The sequence below is a fragment of the Copadichromis virginalis genome, linkage group LG23 (assembly GCF_057382275.1).
Source record: "Copadichromis virginalis isolate Kocher_CV1m ecotype Utaka linkage group LG23, C_Virginalis_male_GT1.1, whole genome shotgun sequence".
In the NCBI taxonomy this organism is placed as follows: domain Eukaryota; kingdom Metazoa; phylum Chordata; class Actinopteri; order Cichliformes; family Cichlidae; genus Copadichromis; species Copadichromis virginalis.
In genome coordinates, this window is record NC_140639.1 from 10,425,047 (window position 1) to 10,445,634 (window position 20,588).

The 20,588-nt window shown below is 47.0% G+C and overlaps 1 protein-coding gene across 1 annotated transcript; it reads right to left on the reverse strand.

Moving 5' to 3' along the window:
• Positions 1-102: 102 nt before the first annotated feature.
• Positions 103-20,483, reverse strand: slc9a7 (solute carrier family 9 member 7). Its single transcript, XM_085449168.1, has 16 exons — positions 20,165-20,483; positions 17,235-17,437; positions 17,084-17,161; positions 16,235-16,311; positions 16,045-16,157; positions 15,853-15,958; positions 15,586-15,727; positions 14,836-14,941; positions 13,832-13,920; positions 12,912-13,025; positions 12,224-12,335; positions 11,993-12,146; positions 6,038-6,101; positions 5,476-5,558; positions 4,603-4,708; positions 103-1,803 (listed from the first exon to the last, which is right to left on the reverse strand). The coding sequence occupies exons 1-16, from the start codon at positions 20,394-20,396 to the stop codon at positions 1,540-1,542; spliced, it is 2,043 nt and encodes a 680-aa protein (XP_085305294.1). The 5' UTR covers positions 20,397-20,483; the 3' UTR covers positions 103-1,539.
• Positions 20,484-20,588: the final 105 nt, after the last annotated feature.

The following is a 20,588-nucleotide window of genomic DNA, read 5'->3' on the forward strand; positions in this document are numbered from 1 at the left end:
TCAAAAATACACCAATCTCCTGCCTCCCAATCTGCTGACACACACACAGCCACAAACACGGAGTGCGAGTGGATTTGTAAACACCACAAAATGCGGCAGCACTGGGTGAGAACTTAAGATTTTATTGACATGCTGACATGCAGACCACAGTGGATGCAGACGGGCTGCAGAGCTGCTACTAAACACAACAGTTGCATACATTGACAGTTAGGCTACGCATCACATTTCTCACGTACTCCTGCCGACACGGGAAGGTCAGAGACGGTCTTGCTTGCTTCCCACGTCCTCGCAGAGAGTGCGCCGAACATGCCAACTGCCTTTAGGACTCGTGCAGAGCAGCACGCTCACAGTTTAGTGCGCTACCTTTCACATGACAGAGGGAACATGGCTCCCCCATGAGCTCACCTACACAGTCTCACACCAGCGTCAGTGACCCTCCCTGCAGAGCTCGGCTTACAGAAGCACACTCGTTTCCTGCTGTGCATCTGAAAGCCTCGTGCTAAGCTGGGAGCCGTGCTTTTCACACCTGCTCCTGCGCATGCACACACCAGCGCAGCAACCACAGCGGGGCCATCTGATTCTCTGCTCAGACACACACATACACAAACACACAGAGTGAACTTTATAGAAATTATGCACAGCAGCACGTTTCTAAAACAAAAGTGTGATGTCACTCCTGACAATGAGTCCAGAGGGAAAAATAATAAGTGAACCGTGTGTTTCGAGTGAGTATGGAGGCTACATAGCAGACGCACACACGCCTGTTTACCTGCACACACAGCTGACGCAGGTGTGTGCTGCTCGCCGGGGTCACGTTTGAGCCTGCAGAGGGTCGCTCTGTGAGATCTGCTTCTAAAATCATCTCTGTGCACAAGCCTGAGTGACCGAGCTCCACCCGCTCTCTTCGGCTGACTGCCGAGGATGAGTCAGCTTTGCCAAACGTGCATGGGGAAAGAGAGGGAGGAGAACATAGAGGAGGGAGCTCTGCAGCATTAAGGAGCAGTTACGATGGGAGGTGCCCGCTCTTTGCAGTCAGTAAAGCCTCTCAACACCTCCTGCTCACTGGGGATCCATCCAGAGGTCACCGAGAGCCTGCTGGATGTTGGGAGAATCATCCATCTTTGCATGCGTATCATCAGTGAAAGCATTTCTCAGCTGCTGCGCTGCTTCTGATCCTCGTCCAAAAGTTGAAGCTCCGCAGTCCGACTGCACACTGCATGTCTGTTTTGAAAAATCAGCATTTCCTTTGGAGACATAATGAAATACAAAGTTCTTTAACTGCGTATTCGTCCAGAGCAGACACCCGGACACTGTGTGGAGCAAGGAGGAAGAGGAGTATTCAGACATAGGCGAGTGCAGCGATGCCCGTCTACATGACAGGGTCACATGACAGAATGAGTCAGAGAGACTTTGTCCAGCTGAGGTGTTGTGATCCCAAAGGAAGTTCAGAGTCACTCTGCAGGACCGCCCTCCTGGATGTGGAGAAAGCTGAGGATGAGGTGGTTGGGGGGTGGGTGCGGGTGGCGGGGACGGGTGGGGTCAGATATGGTCCTCGATGGGGAAGACGAGGCGCGTCCCTCGGCTCAGCAGCTCCTGCTCGCGGGAGTCCAGCTCACGCTCCAGCGCCTCCTCTGATGTGCTGCCGCTCCTTTTCCCATTCGCGCTCCAGCCCGACCCCCCGGCAGTGTCCGCTCCACTGCCAGACGCCCCGTTGGCGGTGATGGCGGTGTCCCCGAAAGTGAAGGTCAAGTCTGCGTCGCCACGGATCAGGTCAGAGTCCGGGTCTCTCAGCTGCTCATGGTTCTGAAAACAAAGCCAAAGCAGAACATGAAGGGGAAGAATGGGACCACACGAGAACAGATGTGGGACGCATGTGGCAAAAACGCGCATGACCACACGAGCACGCTGACATGAGTGCAAGGGCTCACAGAGGACACAGTGGATCTACACGGGGGAGGGGCAGATTTAGGCTGGATTAACCTCCAACTGTCGCCCTGCTTCTCTGAGCTGCCTCTAATCGGAGAGAAATCACACATCTGCCCCTGCTTCTCAGACTTTCCAGGCCGGAGAACTGAAACTACACGTATGTTTTTATTTGAGTGAATTTTGTTGGTAATTCGTCTTTGTGACAGTTTTCAGGTACTTCAGTGATATGAATTTTCAAAGGTCTGAGACGCACACAGAGTCGTGAAAACAGGATTTCTCTGTGAAACATCAATGAGCTCAGTGATATCGCTGAAACATTTGGGTCAGCTTCCTGTGAGCATCTAAAGCTCCAAATCACACGCTGCACGGCGCTCGAGTCCGGGTCTGAACTGATTGGCGGATCAATATTTGGCCAGGGGTCCCCCAGGGAGGACGGGATGAGTTAACTCGGGGGGTCAGTGCGGGGATTACTCTCACAGAGAGATCCAAGAGAATTACATAACACTTTCTCTGCAGCAGCAATCATGGCGAACCGAGCAAAGCTTTATCTTTTTAGTTGTGAAACTAAGCCACCACACTTCCTGTTGACTTCCTCTGTGAACACGAGCAATATGTGAACTACGTATTTGTGAGCCACTTTTGAAATGAAAGTGTTCGTCAGGAGGGTTAGGGTTAGCGGCGCATTGATGCTTTCACTGCATTTAGCTCCTTTACAGACCGTGAGACATCTGCTGTTCTGAATTACATTTTGAGCGATCGCATTTCACGTGTTTCGTTCCCCTCTGTGTTTTATAAAATTTATAAGCGGAGGAGAAAGCAGACGGGGAGCTTTATTTAATCTCCTGTGCCCACACAGAGTCCTGGATGGGACTGATTACATGAGCCTGGCAGCCAGCCGCTCGCTGGCAAACAGCAGCAACAAACTGGGAGGGGAAGCGTTTCTGTGAGCAGACTCGGGATAGGAGGCACATTCAGATAAATAAATGAAACGAGAAACAGTCAAATTACAGTTCAGATCTCTGAATGCGAGCCAGCTCTGAGGGCTGAACTCCTCTTTGAGCAGGAATCTCTCAGAAAATGAAAAGAGGAGTTTGCCAGAGTCCATCCAAGTGTGACCGCGCCTTCAATGGTTGCTTGTGTGGCTGAAATATCTTTCATTACAGTGCTCATCATTGAGGCGGAGCTGAAAAGGCCCTTTGTGCTCGCTGAATGCCAAAAGGCTTTTCCACCGTCCAGTTACTCTGCCGCTGAAGGCCTCGGCTCTTTGTGTGCTGGCTGGCAGGCTCTGAGAGCTTCAGTATTCACAGGAAGCCTTCTTGAGGAGCCGGCTCCCCACTGAGCACAAAGAACGAGAGAAAATGACTCCTAACCACTCACTGTGTCCCAGAACGGCTCGGAAATCACTTCCTGTGGAAAAACATCTCCTAAAGAAGTTTTTCTGCGCTGAAACGAACACACACAACACCACAATCAGCTGATTTTTCTGTAATATCATGCTGTAAATATTTACAGAGTTACAGGTCCTGAAAGGTCCTGGAAGAACAAAATAGTGGGTTTTTGAACAAGTCTAGATGATTTTTCCAGCATTTCAACTTCATGAATCCAGCAGAGATCTGTTATCTTCAGGGCTAAAAACACTGAATCAGTTTAATAAATAAATGTAGTCCAGAAATATTCACAGTGTAAGTTACTGTGTAGTGAATATAACAGTGTGAGCTGGGGGGTATATATGTCTGCTGATCGTTTTGCGGTTTGTCTTTGGGAAATGTGCTGACTCAACCAAAAAAAGGCAGACACTCAAACTGTAAATAAAAAGAAGCGACAGAGATGCTAGAATGGTCCGTGAACAGATGAAAATAATGGTGGCATCGTCATGTACTTTATTATTATTATTTATTTATAATTATTTATTTGTAGAATTCTTTTAATACACTTAACAAATTAAGGGAGTGCTTTTTAATCAGAGTGCAGCATCAAGTCAGTTAAATTCCTGGATATATCAGAGGGGGGTGCAATAGAGGGGCAACAACCCCAAACCAGGAATGGTTTTCAATTCCCCCTCCCCATCTTTTATGACTGTTTTTCACTAGTCTTGCATTTGGCTAGGGTCAGTGTAACTGCTCGTAGCATGAGGTAACACCTGGACCCTACACAGGCTGCAGAGGTCATTCAACTCCTCCAGCGTGGCACATTAATACGTGCCACTGCCAGCAGGTTTGCAGCTTCTCCCAGCACAGTCTCAAGAACATGGAGGAGAGCTGGACAGGGCCGTAGAAGGCCTTAACCCATCAATAGACCAGTATCTGCTCCTCTGTACACGGAGGAAGAGGGCGAGCACTGGAATAGCTACAAAAAGACCTCCAGCTGGTCACACCACGTCTCTGATGAACCAATCAAACACAAGCTTCATGGGGGTGGCATATGTCAGTCAGGTTCACGGTGCCTTCTAGTGCACTCACTGCACGGCACCGTGGACCTGACGGACATTTGCCATAGAACGCCAGAACTGGCATGCCCACCACTGAACTTGAGCTTGATCTTGGTTATGAAATCAAGTTTTCCTTCAGTTTTTTATGTTAGAAGGCTCTCTGCATCACCCTCAGAGGTGTTCTACACTTCATACAGACTCACTGCTCACTGTGAGTTTGCTGTCTTAGTGTGCACGTGGACACTCACCTCGTACGCCTGGGGGGTGGTCAGACAGCTCGCCAGCGGCCCGCAGTAGCTGGGTAGGGTGGAGGTGAGAGGCGGGCCACTGTGGGTCAGAATGGGCTTCAGGTAACTGAAGGTTTATTAAGGACAAGCAGCTGACTGAGTCTTAAACACTTTAAATGGTAATGATCCACCCACCTGTCAATCCATCCATCCACCTATTCATCCATCCACCCATTCATCCAACCATTCTGCTTATCAATACTTCTGTCCATATGTTGGAGAAAACTAGGATGTATCAGTGGTTATGGCGACTTTAGCTCATCAATGATATTTTTCATCTCTGAATGAATTCTCTTAGGTATTTATGCTAGTCCACACTGTGAGGCACCTTTACTACACTTAAAGGAGATCTTAAAACTGAAGTAATGGGGCTTTTAACCCTAACAGCGAGTGTTAAGCTCTAACACCTGTGTCAGCTGTGATGACCCTGACTCCAATAAAAAAATGTATAAACCTGATAGTTTAAGGTTAGGGTAATCTCCAGTGACTAACAGGTTTAAACCAGTTGAACATAAAACTTTTAGGTTTTTGTCACTTTTGTCACACTCTGGGAAAAGGCCGCTGTGGACGCTGCAGGGAGGGGCAGGCTGCCCATTTGTCTCATAGACAAAGCCACTGCGGGGGTTAACTGGAAAACACAGTCAGTCACCGGGGAAACCGTCGCTCAGCAGAGGGGAGAAGCAGGGAGGGACCAAGTGCACGAGGAGCTAAACACCTTTACTGCAGCCTGTTAGCAAGCAGGGGAACATATTTTATGGGCTTGTTAACCGAGGCGATTCTTTGGACACAGGACAGAACCATCCTGGATGAGACCACAGAGCTCTGAAAGGATACTTGTGATCGAACGTGTACCACAGTCTGAAGAGCCATGCGCTCTCCTGCTTGGTTTTACTTTGTCCTTCAGCCTGAGGCCCGTCCTGGACAAACACACACAGATAACACAGCTTTATACTCACGGGAAGAACAGCCTATCAAGATAAAATGCTTCACCTTTTAATTCACTCAGCCAGGCTGAATGAGCGGGCTTTTTAAAAAAAAAATACAAACAGAATGTGAGTTAAATATCATGAATAATCATACTTATTGGTAATCTCTGCAGAGACAGACTCAGACTCCATGACAACTGACACATGTAAAAATATTTTCTCACATCAGTGAACCAGCAAAAATATTACATTTTTATTAATCAATCAATTTAAAAAAAAAATCTGTGTATACTTGGTGATGTTTCTGGTTCCAAAGGTCTGAGGTTTTACGTCATAGTCACTTATATATGAAAATAATTATTCGTAGTTCATTGTGAGGCGTGAATAAACTCATGGGTTTGGAAGGAAAACTCTCACTGATAACCAATAACTCTAATAACTGCACAGAAGCATGTGTGAGTGGTGCTCACCCCCTGCAGGACCTGGAAGCTGTCTGCAGACGGCTGCAGGTCTTGGTCTGGATCAACATCGACTCTGAAACAGAAAAGGACAAAGAGATAGTTAACAATCATCACAATGCTGTTTTTCTGTGCGGTTAATAAATGACTAAATTTCTCAAACTGGGTGCTGCGTAATTATCTGTCTATATCCATCCATCCTTTTGCTGCATATCCAGCTTGGTTCAATGGTAACTTTATTGTCCCCAATGGGAAATTGATTTGTAGTATGTCCATACAATCACAACACATACCCACAAAAATAAGCCCAGCGGTAACGACCTAAATTTTATCTTCAAAAAAAGTGCAGTGTGCAATGGCAACAACCCTTATGGTTTAGTGTTAATAACCATGATAATAGCGCTAGGTACAAAAGACAATTTATGTCTGTTTGTCTTTACTGCAGGCACTTTATACCAACGACCTGATGGAAGCAGTTGAAAATCATTAAAGAGAGGGTGATCTGAACACAACATGACAGAGGTTGCCTTCCTCAACACCTGCCTGTTATAGAAGTCCACAAGCTGGACCTGAGATCTCTCTGAAATCCGACCAGCCACTTTAACCAGGTTACTAAGTCCGGCCTTTTTATTCAAAGACATATTACCATACCAAGCAGTGATACAGAAGGTTAAAACAGATTCAATAAAACTTTTAGAAAAAAAGAGTCATCATTTCAGATGAAACATTAAACCTCTCCCAGCTGAGAGACGTCCTCTCTGCAGTAGGCGCTGGGTTGGCCCAGGTCCTCCTGTTCAAACACCTGAAATCACCTGAGCAGCGGCTCCATTCGCCACATGAACATTTTAGGATGTTATTTGTGTTGTTACTGTAACGATATTCCCTTTTTAAACATCTCTCCCATCTTTCATATGACGATAAATTAGCTCTGAGGGTTAAAAATGTTTGTGTGGGATGGAAAAACACTAACGCTCATATCACTGAGTGAAACAGCGCCCTTTTAATGTAGTGGACTACAGTACTACACTCTCACTCGGAACCAATAAGCTTCCCCTGAAGAAAATAAATAAAAAGGCTGACCGGCCAATCAAAGGACGGTAATGTGTTCTTGACCTCGGGTTTTGATCTGTTTTGCAGTGTAACAGGTGCTTTATAGCTCACGCTGCTTTTTATCACATCACTGATGGTCCACAGATTCCTCTGGGTTTTAGTTCACAATTCCACGACACAGTGACATCACTGGGTAGGTCCTTCAGTGACAGGCTGCTTTCCTGCTGCGCTCAGACTATATTGTGTGTAATATTCCATAAAACACTGTGAAATCACACAGGACCTCTGGTAAATACGCATTTACAAGCTACCTCTAATATTTAACTTTTTATTAAAATGAATTAATACTTCTTTTTCTGTTTAGCTGTTATTCATAGCGCCTGTGATCAGAAGTGAAAGCAGGCCGGTCTCTGGGGGATAATTCTATTTCTCTTCCCTGTAGTTGACGAAAAACAGAAGTGAAGAGCGCGAGAAAGAGTCTCCTTTGACGTAACCACACTTACACAATGCCACTCACTGTCCCAGCATCTGCAGACTCCGCCTACTTCCTGCATTGCTGTGATCATTACTGTCATACCTGTAAGGAGCGAGTTTCATATTCACAAATTATCTCTGCTGGGGTGCTCACAGACTGCACTGACCTTTGAACTCATCACATCATTACTGCGGGAACGCAGACAGTCACGCCCCCAACTCTGGGACAAACATCCATTAGACAATCATGAAACTACAGATCCACATCTGCTCTGATCTCAGGGCGAGCGCTGTCACCTCGCAGCAGCACGGTCATCCGTGATGTCAGCCTGCACCCGACACAACTCGGCCTTCACACCCACACAGGCAGATTCAGGGCATTCACAGCGCACGCTGCACTCAGCTACATACACATTAATGTGTAAATCTGATCCCTGAAAATAATCATCATTATCGTTTCAGTGTGGTCTCCATACCATACAGAAGCTTCAGCTGCGATCACAGGGAACATTTCTGCTTTGCCAGCATTTTATTTTAATTGTGACTAAGCAAGCCACTCGCAGCTCTCAGAGGATTATTACAGCCTAGCCTGCCAACTGGTGCTACAGAGAAGTGAAAGCTCCAACTTCCGACTCCGAAAGTTCTTCTTCCAGATGCTGACGTTTCTTCCAGCAGCTGCTTTCACACGCCAGTCAGCGTGTTTTTGATGGTTTCTATTTTCACTTCCACTTCCTCTTCTTTCAGCATCAGTTTCAACATGTTTCGGCATTTTGGTTTGGTTTGGAGCCTGAAGCTCCAGCACAGAGCACGTTTAAATAAGCTGTCTCTGTGTCACTTGTTCACTCACAGAGCACGTTTGGATGCAGTCACACTTTAATAATAATAATAATAATAATAATGGATTGGATTTATATAGCGCTTTTCAAGGCACCCAAAGCGCTTTACAATGCCACTATTCATGGTAAATGGTAAATGGCCTGTATTTGTATAGCGCTTTCTAGTCCCTAAGGACCCCAAAGCGCTTTACACAACCTGTCATCCACCCATTCACACACACATTCACACACTGGTGATGGCAAGCTACAATGTAGCCACAGCCACCCTGGGGCGCACTGACAGAGGCGAGGCTGCCGGACACTGGCGCCACCGGGCCCTCTGACCACCACCAGTAGGCAACGGGTGAAGTGTCTTGCCCAAGGACACAACGACCGAGACTGTCCAAGCCGGGGCTCGAACCGGCAACCTTCCGATTACAAGGCGAACTCCCAACTCTTGAGCCACGATCGCCCCTTAAGCCACGATCGCCCCTTATTCATTCACTCTCGCATTCACACACTGGTGGAGGCAGCTACAGTTGTAGCCACAGCTGCCCTGGGGCAGACTGACAGAAGCGAGGCTGCCATATCGCGCCATCGGCCCCTCTGGCCAACACCAGTAGGCGGTAGGGTGAAGTGTCTTGCCCGAGGACACAACGACCAGGACAGAGAGCTCGGGGATCGAACCGGCGACCTTCCGGGTACAGATACACTTCCCAACCCCCTGAGCCACGGTCACCCCAAAAACCTTTATTTAAACAGGAAACTGGAAACTCCCAGCCTGAGAGACAACGGTGTTAACCGTTGAGACTGAGCTTTATTACAACATTTCTGTGTCTCAGTTTTAAATGTTTTGCTCAGTTTGTTGTAAAGTATTTCTGGGCTTTTATATTATTCCTCATATTTCTAATGTTGGCGTCTCTCGTCTGCGTGCTAGTGCCTTTGTCTTTGTTCCCTGCCTGCTATGGATTGACTTCCTGCTTCCTGATTCGCTGCTTGTTTCCACCTGTGTCTGAATTTTACAAACCCAGCTGAAGCGGAACTGTAAGACATCACTGCCTATGGAGCTGACAGCTGGCACATCTGGAAAGGCTCCATCAGTGCTCAAAGGTACAAACAGGTGTTAGAGCAACATCTGCTCCATACAAATGCTTTTTTCAGGAAGGCTGCTGTGTTTGACCGGGATGATGCTAAACTGTAGACTGCATCCATTCCAGCAGTACGGCTTCAGAGGAGAAGAGTCCAGCCGCTGGACAGGCCCACCTGCTCTGCAGAGCTTTGACCAGCCAAGAACATCTGGAGCATCATGAAAGCAACAACAGCAGCCAGGACTGCTTAATCCTACATCAGACCAGAACAGCTGCTGCCCTATGTTTTACTCAAAGACTGACTTCATAAACCTGAAAATACAAGCTAAGCCTGAAGTTTCCTCCTAAAGCTAACAGTCTGTGATGTAAAGGCCTCACATCCGCTCCTTGTGCTCCTGTTTTTCTCTCTGATCCTCAGCTTGTGTTCGCCCAATAACATCTAATTTCGTATTGAAAACTCCACCTCTCTCCACCTGACAACTTTACCTTGACTTTCAGCATCAAACACAGAGCAGCAGCTTCATGACTTTAAATGCTCATTCTCCTAAAAGCTGAAACCAGCACCCTGACTGTCCCACTGTGGTCACAGATTAGTCATGCCGCTCGGTGATAGGCTGCCTGCTTCCAGACCGTCAGGACCAACACTGCATCAGGTCTCACCGTGCCACTGTTAATGATCTGCACAGAGGGAGGAACACCGTCTGAGGCTTGTTTTTAACCCCACCACCAAGAGGCAAAACATAAATTTACACACACATCACTGCAGAGAAGGATGCTGAGAGCACAGAGCAGCACGGCCGGTTACTGTCACCATAGCAACGAGTTCACAGGGTGAAAGGGGCAGAATCTGGCAGTGCTCTAAACCTCCAACATAATACTTCCTGCTCCGCCCTAAGACACAGCACACATATTAAATACACACACACACAGTTGTGTTTTCATATCTTTGTGGGGCCATCTAACTGATATTATGCTTTCCATAGCTGCTTACCCTAACCCCACCCATCACAATAAACACCTAACCCTAAACCTAACCATAATCTAACTGTAACCCAGTCACTAAAACCACATTTTGAGTCTCAAAAATGCCTTCAAAATGTCGCCATAAGGGCTGTTGCTCCCCACAAGTATAGTGGCATTCCAACTTTGGTACACACAAATACACACACACAGCACACATGTTACAGTTTTTCTTGATTGCTTTGACCTGCCTAAAGAAACTGGGATCCACTCAGTTTTCAAAATTATTATAATTAAGAAAAACTGTAAACACACACACGCATCCTGAAGCTGAGCTTCTTCAGAGGAGCAGCAGGAGGTGGAGGGAAAGCAGCAGAGTAGCTCTGGCTCCATCTCCTGGACGCTGCGGTGTCTACTGTGCAGCCCTCTTAAGACCTCTGACAAACAGTCAGTACTTCAACGTGAATATTAATACCTTGATGAATAATTTTTCTTGATGCATGCTCAATCATCCAGGTAAGGAAATCCCAGGTCGATTCTGTTCATCTGGATGTTTTCAGTGTGAGAAACGTTTCATCATCAACCAGGTGACTTCTTCAGGCCTGCATGACTCTATTGTTCATTCAGTGGCCTAGTTTCTCCCACTAAAAACGTCCAGATTAATAATTTCCTCTTTTACACCCACATTCACATGTTTACAAACCACATTAAGGATGTAGTCATAGGATGCAGAAGCGGTATAATAATACAATTTAGGTATAATAATAGAAAACTTATCTAACTAACAACTAATTACAACTTGCATTAAAAACACAATTTAAAAAGTGTGAATAGAGTCAAATTTGCAACAATTTAATTACGGAGGTCTCAGTAATGTACATCAGTGCCATGATGTTCACCACTGCATACAAAGACTTGGAAACATCATGGTTCCTTAAACTTGGAAAATCTGATTAAATGTGCAGATATTCTACCTGTGTATAAAATTCACACACAGTCCTAGATTTTAGTTCTCGTCTCTGAAATTTTGCAGATTTATCTTAGAAATAAAATAAACAAAAATACAGAATGAAACACACTGCTAAACAACAAAACTTAGGCATATAGAAAAGAGACACACTTCATCCTCTCTCACACACACACAGTTACAGAGTGTTACAATGGGCTGAGCCACAGTAATCCTATAAAGTGTCTGCAGTGCAGGGAGGAGAAACCAAACAGCCACTCCACAAACACATGGCACAACACAACACTCAGCTGCACATCTGCACTGCAAAGGTCAAAGGCCACTCGCCGAAGACATCAATGTTTTTGGACAGAGGACACAGATGGTCTGAAAGAGGAGTAAAGAGCCCATCTATGTCCACTGTAAATGGTCATCATTGACCAAAAGTGGTGGCCTATGACACCGACTGTCACAGTCCACTCTGAGATTCTTCCCAGGTGTTTCAACCACCACTCACACCTTGCTTCAGGTGACCTCAGCAGGTCAGGTCATGCCTTTTCTTTTCTTCGAATATTTAAAATTTTCTGTTATTATTCACAGGCGTGAAGGCAGTGCAGCACTTTGATTTTCTAACCTGATATGCAGCCAGGACAGCATGGGTGTGGTTCCACCTCCAAACACCCACACGGTGAAGAAGACGATGAGCAGCGTAGTGGTGAACATCATCTGACGGGCGTACGTAGCTGTGTCGCGTATGGCCAAGGCGAACGCCATCGCCCCACGCAAACCTGCAGAAAGAGATCCTGAAACCACCCAGCCCGACACGATGAGCTAGAACTACAGAGACAGGAAGCGCTCCTCATACCTGCAAACATCATCATGTGCTGGAAGTTTCCTTTGATCTTGTGCCTTCGACCGAGGTTGAGAAGAAAGGAGAGCGGGTAGATATTCAGAGCTCTTCCGATGAAAATGGCAATCTGACGGCCCGGGTTAAGAAGTTTTAATGCTGGAAAGAAAGGATGTTTGTGGTATATGTGAGGTCACACACAAAAATATCAAAAGGGACAAATCAGACTAGAGCGTACTGAGCTCCATCTACTGCCCTGCCTGGTTTCTTAGTGTTTCACGTACATGTTTCAGATGATCAAATAAACTTTAATACTAGACAAAGATCTGAGATCTGTTCAGTGTCACTGCCACACCCAGGCCTGATCACTGTCAAAGCTGCTGAATCACAAAATAGAAGTTGTCTGACAAAGTGAAGCAGGCTTAAAGATGTAAAGAAACAGCTGAGAAACAAAGTCACTGACCTCTATCAGTCTGGAAAGGATTACAGAGGCAGGTAGGTTTACATAACCCTTTTTCCCTTGAAAATTGAAATCATCTTTTAAAAACTGCCCCAGTTGTCTTTGTCTAATATTAACATTAGTTGGATGATCTGAAACACACAAGCGTGACCAATATGTGAAAAAAGAGGAAATGAGGGTGCAGCAGGTAGCTTTCTCAGCGCTGCAGGTACTACTCTGACAATGAGAGAAGCTCAGAAAGGATACGAAGGCTCCAATGATGAAGACGGGGCTGAAAATGTGATTCTGGAAGGTGAATAGAGCCAAGCCCATGTAGGAGAAGATGAAGTTCTCAGCCAGGAAATGAAGAACCTCAAAAAGCTGCAGTTTAAAAATATTCATCATCATTTAGAATCATAAAATATGTGAATGTGGTTACACAGTAAACAGGATGAGCCCCATCATGCCTTTAGGTTAGCAGAACAGATAATGTTGCATTTAATGATGAATTGCTATAATGATCCACTCTTTGCAGTAACTGGAGACCAACTGAGAAATGTTTAGTTAATCTCAGTTCAGCTGCTTATCTGAAGAAACTTCTAATATTACATTTGTAGTGTTAGTGAGACGATTTAACAGTTTATCACTTCTGTGTATGAATTTTATCTTGTCGCCCACTTCAGGGTTATTACTGGTGTGATAAAACTTTATTTAAGTAAAATAACAATAAAAACGGAACTATACTGTCCTCTATCCAAACTAAGTGTGAGAAAATAAAAATATAAAGGACGTGATTCCAGCTTTAGTCAGCTGACGCAGACAAACACAGAATAAAAACTGTGTTCAAGTTTAAAGGTTAAAAACAGAAATGTATATTGAACCAGGCCTCCTGGGAGGGATCCAGGGGCGTGTGCGCCGTTTGTTCCCTAAAATGACTCTGTCTGAGAGGCAGTAAACTTCCTGCTGCTCCGTGACACCGCCCCTTTTTCAATGGCAGTGCCATGTACAGATCCAAACTGTGTTCCTGCTAATCTCATCCTGTCCCTCAGACCAACCCCCCCACATGGAACTGAGCAGTCAGGGGGGGAAATTAAGGTCACAGCCGGCTCATCGGGCAGGCACCATCTGGCCCAGGCGCCAGATGGCTGGGGGGGCATGCGCGGGGGTGGGGTCACATGTTCACATACCTGCTTGGTGCGCTTTGTGGACTCTTCAGAGAGGTTGTTGTAGGTGTAGTGAGCCTGCGTGATGCCACAAAACAGCACGGCCACAACGCCTGCAGGACAACGTACACACACACACACACAGCCAGCTGAAATACACAATGCCAAATTTCAGCCATCCATCCTCTTCCTCTTATCCCAGAGGGGGGAGGGGGGACACCTGGCCTAGCCTGAGACAGACAAACACTCACACCTGTGGGCAATTTAGAATCACCAGTTAAAACCCCACTGACGGCATGTTTGGACTGTGGCAGGAAGTTGGCATAACCGGAGAGAACATGCAGACAGAAAGGCCCCGCCCACATAGTAGTGGCTGTGGAGTCCAAGCTAGAACGTTCTTGCTGTGAGGCAACAGTGCTAACCACTGCACCACTGTCCTCCCACCTCAGCCATCAGATTATTTTGAATATCTGAATCCATTCTGACTCCTGACCACATCTGTGTGTGTGTGTGTGTGTGGGGGGGCGTAACACAAAATCTGTGAGGATGCTTTAAGCAGGTGTGTAATCTTTCTGAGGTGCAGTGAACGTAAAGCATGGATAAAGCAGAAATTCTCACTCACACCTGTGCAGGTTGTGTCCCCCACAGCCATCGCAGACAGTCAATGGATGACAGCTGAATATCTATTGTGTTGATGCAGATTTCTTTTTTTCTTGGATGGAAATAAATGGAGCAGTTTTGATTTTTGTAAAATGTTCTTCTACATTTTCAGGTGACGTTTCCTAGCTTGTTAGCAGTGGATGGTGCTGTTTGGATCTGATTTGACAGTGTGCCTGTAACACATCCTTACAGCTGACTGTTTCCTGTATAAGCGCTCTATGAATAACCTTTTATGATGTATTCTGATGATAAGCGTGGGGCGGAACGGAACAGTGTAAATCTGTGAACAGGACGAAGTGCTGCATGTGAAGCGAGTCGCCCGGTGATGGTCAAATGGCAAGGCTGATGTTTGTGACAGGTCAGCTCACCTGTGAAGCCGCAAGCCTCGGCGAGGAGGAAGGTGCTCCAGGACATGAGGAAGAAGAGGGCCGTCTCCAGCAGCGGGAAGCAGTGCAGCTTGGTGAACTTGGTGACGTAAGGTTCCGGTCAAAGAGCGTAAACACAGGACTGAGACACCAGTTGGCAAATGTGAACGTAGCCCCACCCCCGCAGTCAGATGATCTGTCCTGTATAGTAAGCTTACAATATTTACTGAAGACACGTACGTCTTTACCTCTACGTCAAAGGTTCTCAGCATCCACCTTTAAAACCCACCCACTCATCCTCACAACCTGCTTCAGGACCTCTCTCTCAGGACCTAAATTTGTGTGATCAGTGTTATTATACATTACAATTATTACAATACAATTACAATACAGATTATTATACAGATGTTTGTCCACCTCACAACCACGACCTCCACTCAGGGAGCTAAAATCTGACTATTAGAAAATAATCTGACCCAGAAAAATCACAGCTGGAAAAAGGACTGTTCAATTGCTCTCACCTGAGCTCACATCTGTTCCAACTGCTGATGTGAGGCCGAAAGTTTACACAGATATTAAACTGCTGATAGATCACAGCTGGATACAGGGACCAGGACTGGACGCTCACCTGGGTTCAGCTTTTAAAGGAGTTCACGTGTGTTTTTCAGGTTTATGTGAATATCTGCTGTACTTGGGCGGAGGGTGGGGGTGAGGGGGGTCGTGTGGTGGGCGCTGACTTCTCTGAAAGGATATGAGAGCGGTGACCACTCCCGTGGCCGCGCCCATCACGAAGGAGCCGCTGAAAATGCCAATGAAAACCCCCACAGACTTGAAAAAAGCCGAAGCATCAAACTGGTGCGTGTTGGCGCCGGCCGGCTGGTACGCCACGATGGACCTGAAACACAAAAACACGAGTCAAAGGTGACTTGTGATCTCCCAGCAGGGGGAGCCAGAGCACTGCCTGCAGCCCCCACAGGTGGTCACTAGAACCACAGCTGGAAAAGCGAGGCATGAACTCACGAGGACAGCACAATGGCTACGGCGTCGTTCATGACGCTCTCGCCGAAAAGCAGCGCGTACAGATCCCCGTCAGCGTGCAGCTCGTTAAAGATGGCCAGCACCGTCACTGCGGAGACACAAAGAAAACACTGAAAACCTTGCTCGCGTTCACACTCATGCACGCCGTCCTCCTTCCCGTGCTCGTGGTCATGCCTGGGTCCGTGGCAGAGATGATGGCGCCAAAGAAAAGGCAGTCAGTGTAGTAAAACTTCCCCGTCAGCTGACCCACTGCCTGCATCAGCTTGACCACGCCGTACATCAGGTTCCTGCGGAGGGAACAGGTATGACACGTCAGTCACGCAGCAGCAAACCGAAGGTGATGTCACACCTGGCTCTCACTCACCCAATGACGAAACAGGAGACGGCGGTGCCCAGGAAGGCGTAGGTGATGATGGAGCCCAGGTTCCTGAAGAAGTGTCTCTGGAAGAAGCAAGAAGAAGAAAGAGAAGAAGATATGTGGTTCTTCCTCACACTCACCCAGCCAGGCAGCCAATCAGAGGCCTCTGCGGCTGGCTGCCGCACGGAGCGCGCTCAGCTCTCTAAGTGCTGAGTCAGGTTTCTAAAGGACATGTACAGGTCGGCGCTCAGTTCTGTTTGCATCCAACCCTCCTTACTCACACATCAACCAAACAGCAACGCCAGACAAAAATGCTCTTCTTACTTCCTGTTTCCTGTTTCCTGCTGAATCAGCAGATCCAGCATGAAAAACAATTTCACAAGAAAAGCACAAAATGCTGCTCACATACTCTTCAGCTGCACAGCACACATAAGCAGCACCACAGTACAGATGAAGGCAGGTGTGTTTACCTGCAGGTTCTTCTGGGTTCATGAAAGATTTTTTGGAAAAGTCGGTTAGGTGATCAGGAAAGATGGCCAGGTTCACTCCAATTTCATTGGCTGATATTTTTCATCAGACTTGCCTCCTAGCGACCCACCCTGGAGTGTTATTGGTCAGACTGGAGCACCTGAGCTGCTGGTGGATGTCTGTGTGGCTCCGCCTATTTATTCTGGCGTAACCTTGATATCGTTCATGAGTGCGTTATGTTATCAGGTTAGATGTGACCTTGCTGTGAAAGCATCACCTGCTATGCTTTAAATGTAAACATGGAGACAGGTGAAGCAGTCAGAGCATCGCCGTTCCTCTGCTCACACGCACAGCCCCACCCGTCCACACACAGCAGGTGACTCTTACCTTCTTCAGACTGTAGCCCGCATGGAAAATGATGGGAGGCAGCAAAATGTTGAAGAAGACCTCGGGGTCAAAGGTCACCTGGAAAAGACACAAAGTTTGAAGTTGCCAGGCGGATGTGAGCGATGCCAGCGTACTTCCTTGCCTTCCTCACCTTTCGCAGCATGTCGTTCTGCTCCACGTTGTGTATCTCGCGGGAGTTGATCTCTCCTTTCAGCGTGTACTCAAAGAACTTCCCGCTGACATTCAGCAGCAGTGTGCTGGTGGGTCCCTCCCTCAGCGAGCAGCTTGCTGGCGTCTTGTTGTGATAGCTGTTGGCTGGGATGCCATAACGCAGAATCACGCCAACCAGTAAACCTGAGAGAAACAAACAGAAATACCGAAAGGTTAGTGGGGACCTCGTGTCTCTGTTTCTGGTCTCAGTCACAGACTGCTGGACCTGATTTTCCATCAGTCTGTTTTCATAGATACATGTCCAGGAAGCAAAGGGGCCACTTTAACCTCCTAGGACCTGGCGTCCACATATGCGGACATCACATTTTGGGTTATTTAGACCAAAATACTCAACTTTGCTCCACAAGAGCCTGATATCCACTTACAAGGACATTATATTGCTACTGTTCTATCAAAATTTTAAACGAATATCCTCATATGTTCCTATTTTTCTTCAAAACAAAATTAAGGTAAAAAAAAAAAATCTGGTAATTCTTTGTTTTTACATTCATCGGGCCCCAATATGACCAAATATCAAAGAGAAATTAAAAATGCATGCCGTGGAAGAGTTTGGGTCTTAGGAGGTTGAAGAACACACACACACACACACACACACACACACACACACACACACACACAAACAGACACACACACACTCAAACACACACACACACATGCAGACACACAAACACACACATGTAGACACACACTGACACCCACACACACCTGCAGACACACACACAAATACATGCAGACACACACACAAAAACACACAGACGCACGCACACACACACACACACAGTCACACACACAGACACACATACACACACATATAGAATTAAACCACTTGCTGTTTCACTTTTTCTGTTCCCGGATTTTCAGCAGGAAGTAAAATCAGGACAAACGTCTGAGGCTGCGTCTCATCGTCAACAACATGAAGCTGCAGCAGCATTTCTTACACTATCACAGGTTTAACCGGTGGACTCCACAACAACCCTTCAGTTTTATTTATACACTGCAGTGTAAAGTGATCTGGGATCGGCTCTGTTTTTCAGATTTATGTACTTATGTTGGAGTGCTGGAGGGTGGAGGAGTTCCCATAGATGCTCATGTTAAAGCACTCAGGGCTTCTTTAAGCTTCTGTCCAACCATAGGGGATCAGTACCAGCAGACTGGAACACCGACTGTCTCACTGGCTTCAGGGTGGAGGTTCTTTGCCTCGTGGTTCACTTGTTCCTACCACTGTTAATTTTTTAGATTGTGTTATGTGGTTTGTGTTTTGGGTGTATGTGTTATGTGTGTTATTTATGCAGGTGGCTACAAAGCAAACGCCCCTTGGAGATAATAAAGTTCATCTTGACCTTGATAAACTAGGTAGGTAACCCAAGTTTGTGTTTTAGGGGCGTGGCCTCTTTGACCAGTGTTAGTGTTGAAAATGTTTGACTTTTTATGTTAATCATTAAATAAAGCTGTTTTATTCATTTTATTTATACACTATGCAAATGTGCTCATAAACGAGTTGGCGCTCCGTATTTTAAAGGCTGAGCGCTTCATTCCGCGTTATTGTCTGGATTTGAAATATTGCAGGTGCATGTTGAGTGCAGAGAGATATTTTGCAGCATGCTTACACACACTGATAATGGTTAGAATGAGTCTCTAGGTCAGAAATTCTGAACAAGATGTCCTTAACCAGACCTTAGAATGAGTAGAAGAATAATGGATAACATTACATAATCAAGGCTACTCAGGGTGTGTTTTTGTGTAAAAGTCTCTCTGACAGGTGGATGGCAACACAGTTAACTGTAGCTGTCTGCTCGGCTTCACCTCAGCTAACCAGAGTCCCTGAACTGCACCTCTGGACCATGTTAATTACATCTTCTGACCAATAACACATCTCCTGTGAGGTTACAGTAAATACAGCGTCAGTTCAGCCCACAATAACTTTAAATCGGGGGCCACCTGCTTCCTCCAGCACCCTTTAAATGGTCTGAGGTTCCTGTGTGAACTTGTTCGCCTAACCGGAAGTTAAACGTCACTCAATTAACTGCAGAGTATGGCTGACAGATATTAGTACATGAGGTGTGCATGTATAAGTAGTAATGAAACATGAAACGGTGTTAAAGAAGCAAACGTCAGCTGTGAGCGCAGTGCCTGTTTCCTGTTTTTGACCCTGTGCAGCACAGACACCACACTTGGAAAATCACCAGAGCCATGTTTGCCTTGGAGCTTTAGGTCCAAACAAATCAAAGTCTGCCTTCTTCGGAGGACATGTGTGGTTAATGAGTGACACGCTGGACGGACGGCCTCCATCACTGGGACCGTGCAGATGTGTCACACCAGCAGGCCTTCTGACTAATCACTGCAGGTGATCAGAGACATTCGCACATTATCTGATGATCTTTGTTCATGTCATCATTCTCCATGTTTGCTCAGGCAGGGCAGCCTCAGCAGAAGAACCAGGCTGGGCTGAGGCTCCGAATCAGCCCACAAACAGACACACGCACGCACACGCACACACACACAGTATTCTACCGCCAGCAAGGTTATAACAGGGTTGTTATAAGTGGTGTGTGTGTGTGTGTGTGTGTGTGTGTGTGTGTGTGTGTGTGTGTGTGTGTGTGATGAGTGTGATGTGACTGCCGGCTGGTGTCACTTGGACTCTTGAAGCAGCTGCTCGGCTGATCTCTGCTCAGTCAGAGAGGTGCGCGCACAGGAGCGCGCTGACACCGAACCGGCAGCTCGATGTGAAACGCGCACGCGCGTCGGCGGCTCTGCACTGTCTTAAAAATAACGGCCGCGTCTCACGTCTCACGCAAAGAGTGCGGTGTCGGCGTGCGCGAGCGTGCCGTTAAGCGTAAAGGCGAGGCTCACCGTAGATCATCGCCAGCCCGGTCTCGTGCAGGAAGCGGACCCGCCGGTGCTTGAAGAGCCAGATGGTGAGGATGGTGAGGGTGAGCAGCAGGATGAAGGTCAGCATGTTAAAGCTGTCCTGCCGGTGGCTCTCCTCCGCCTCCTTCTCCGTGGCCAGCTCCTCCATCGCGAAGTCCTCCGCGCGCATGCCCTGTGCCCAAGCACAGCTCAGGAGGATCCATGCGGCCATCATCTCTGCGCCATCAGCTGAGCCTCTGACGAGCGCGGCGAGCACCGAGGAGGTCTCTCAGCCACGCGCCTGAGTCACTGCGCCTGCGCTGTGACGACCGCGCAGCTGAAAGCGGGCTGAGGCAGAGGAGGAAGCTGCTCACATGATGTGTCTGCAGTGGAAGCAGCTGCACCACCTACTCCACCCTCCAGTGTC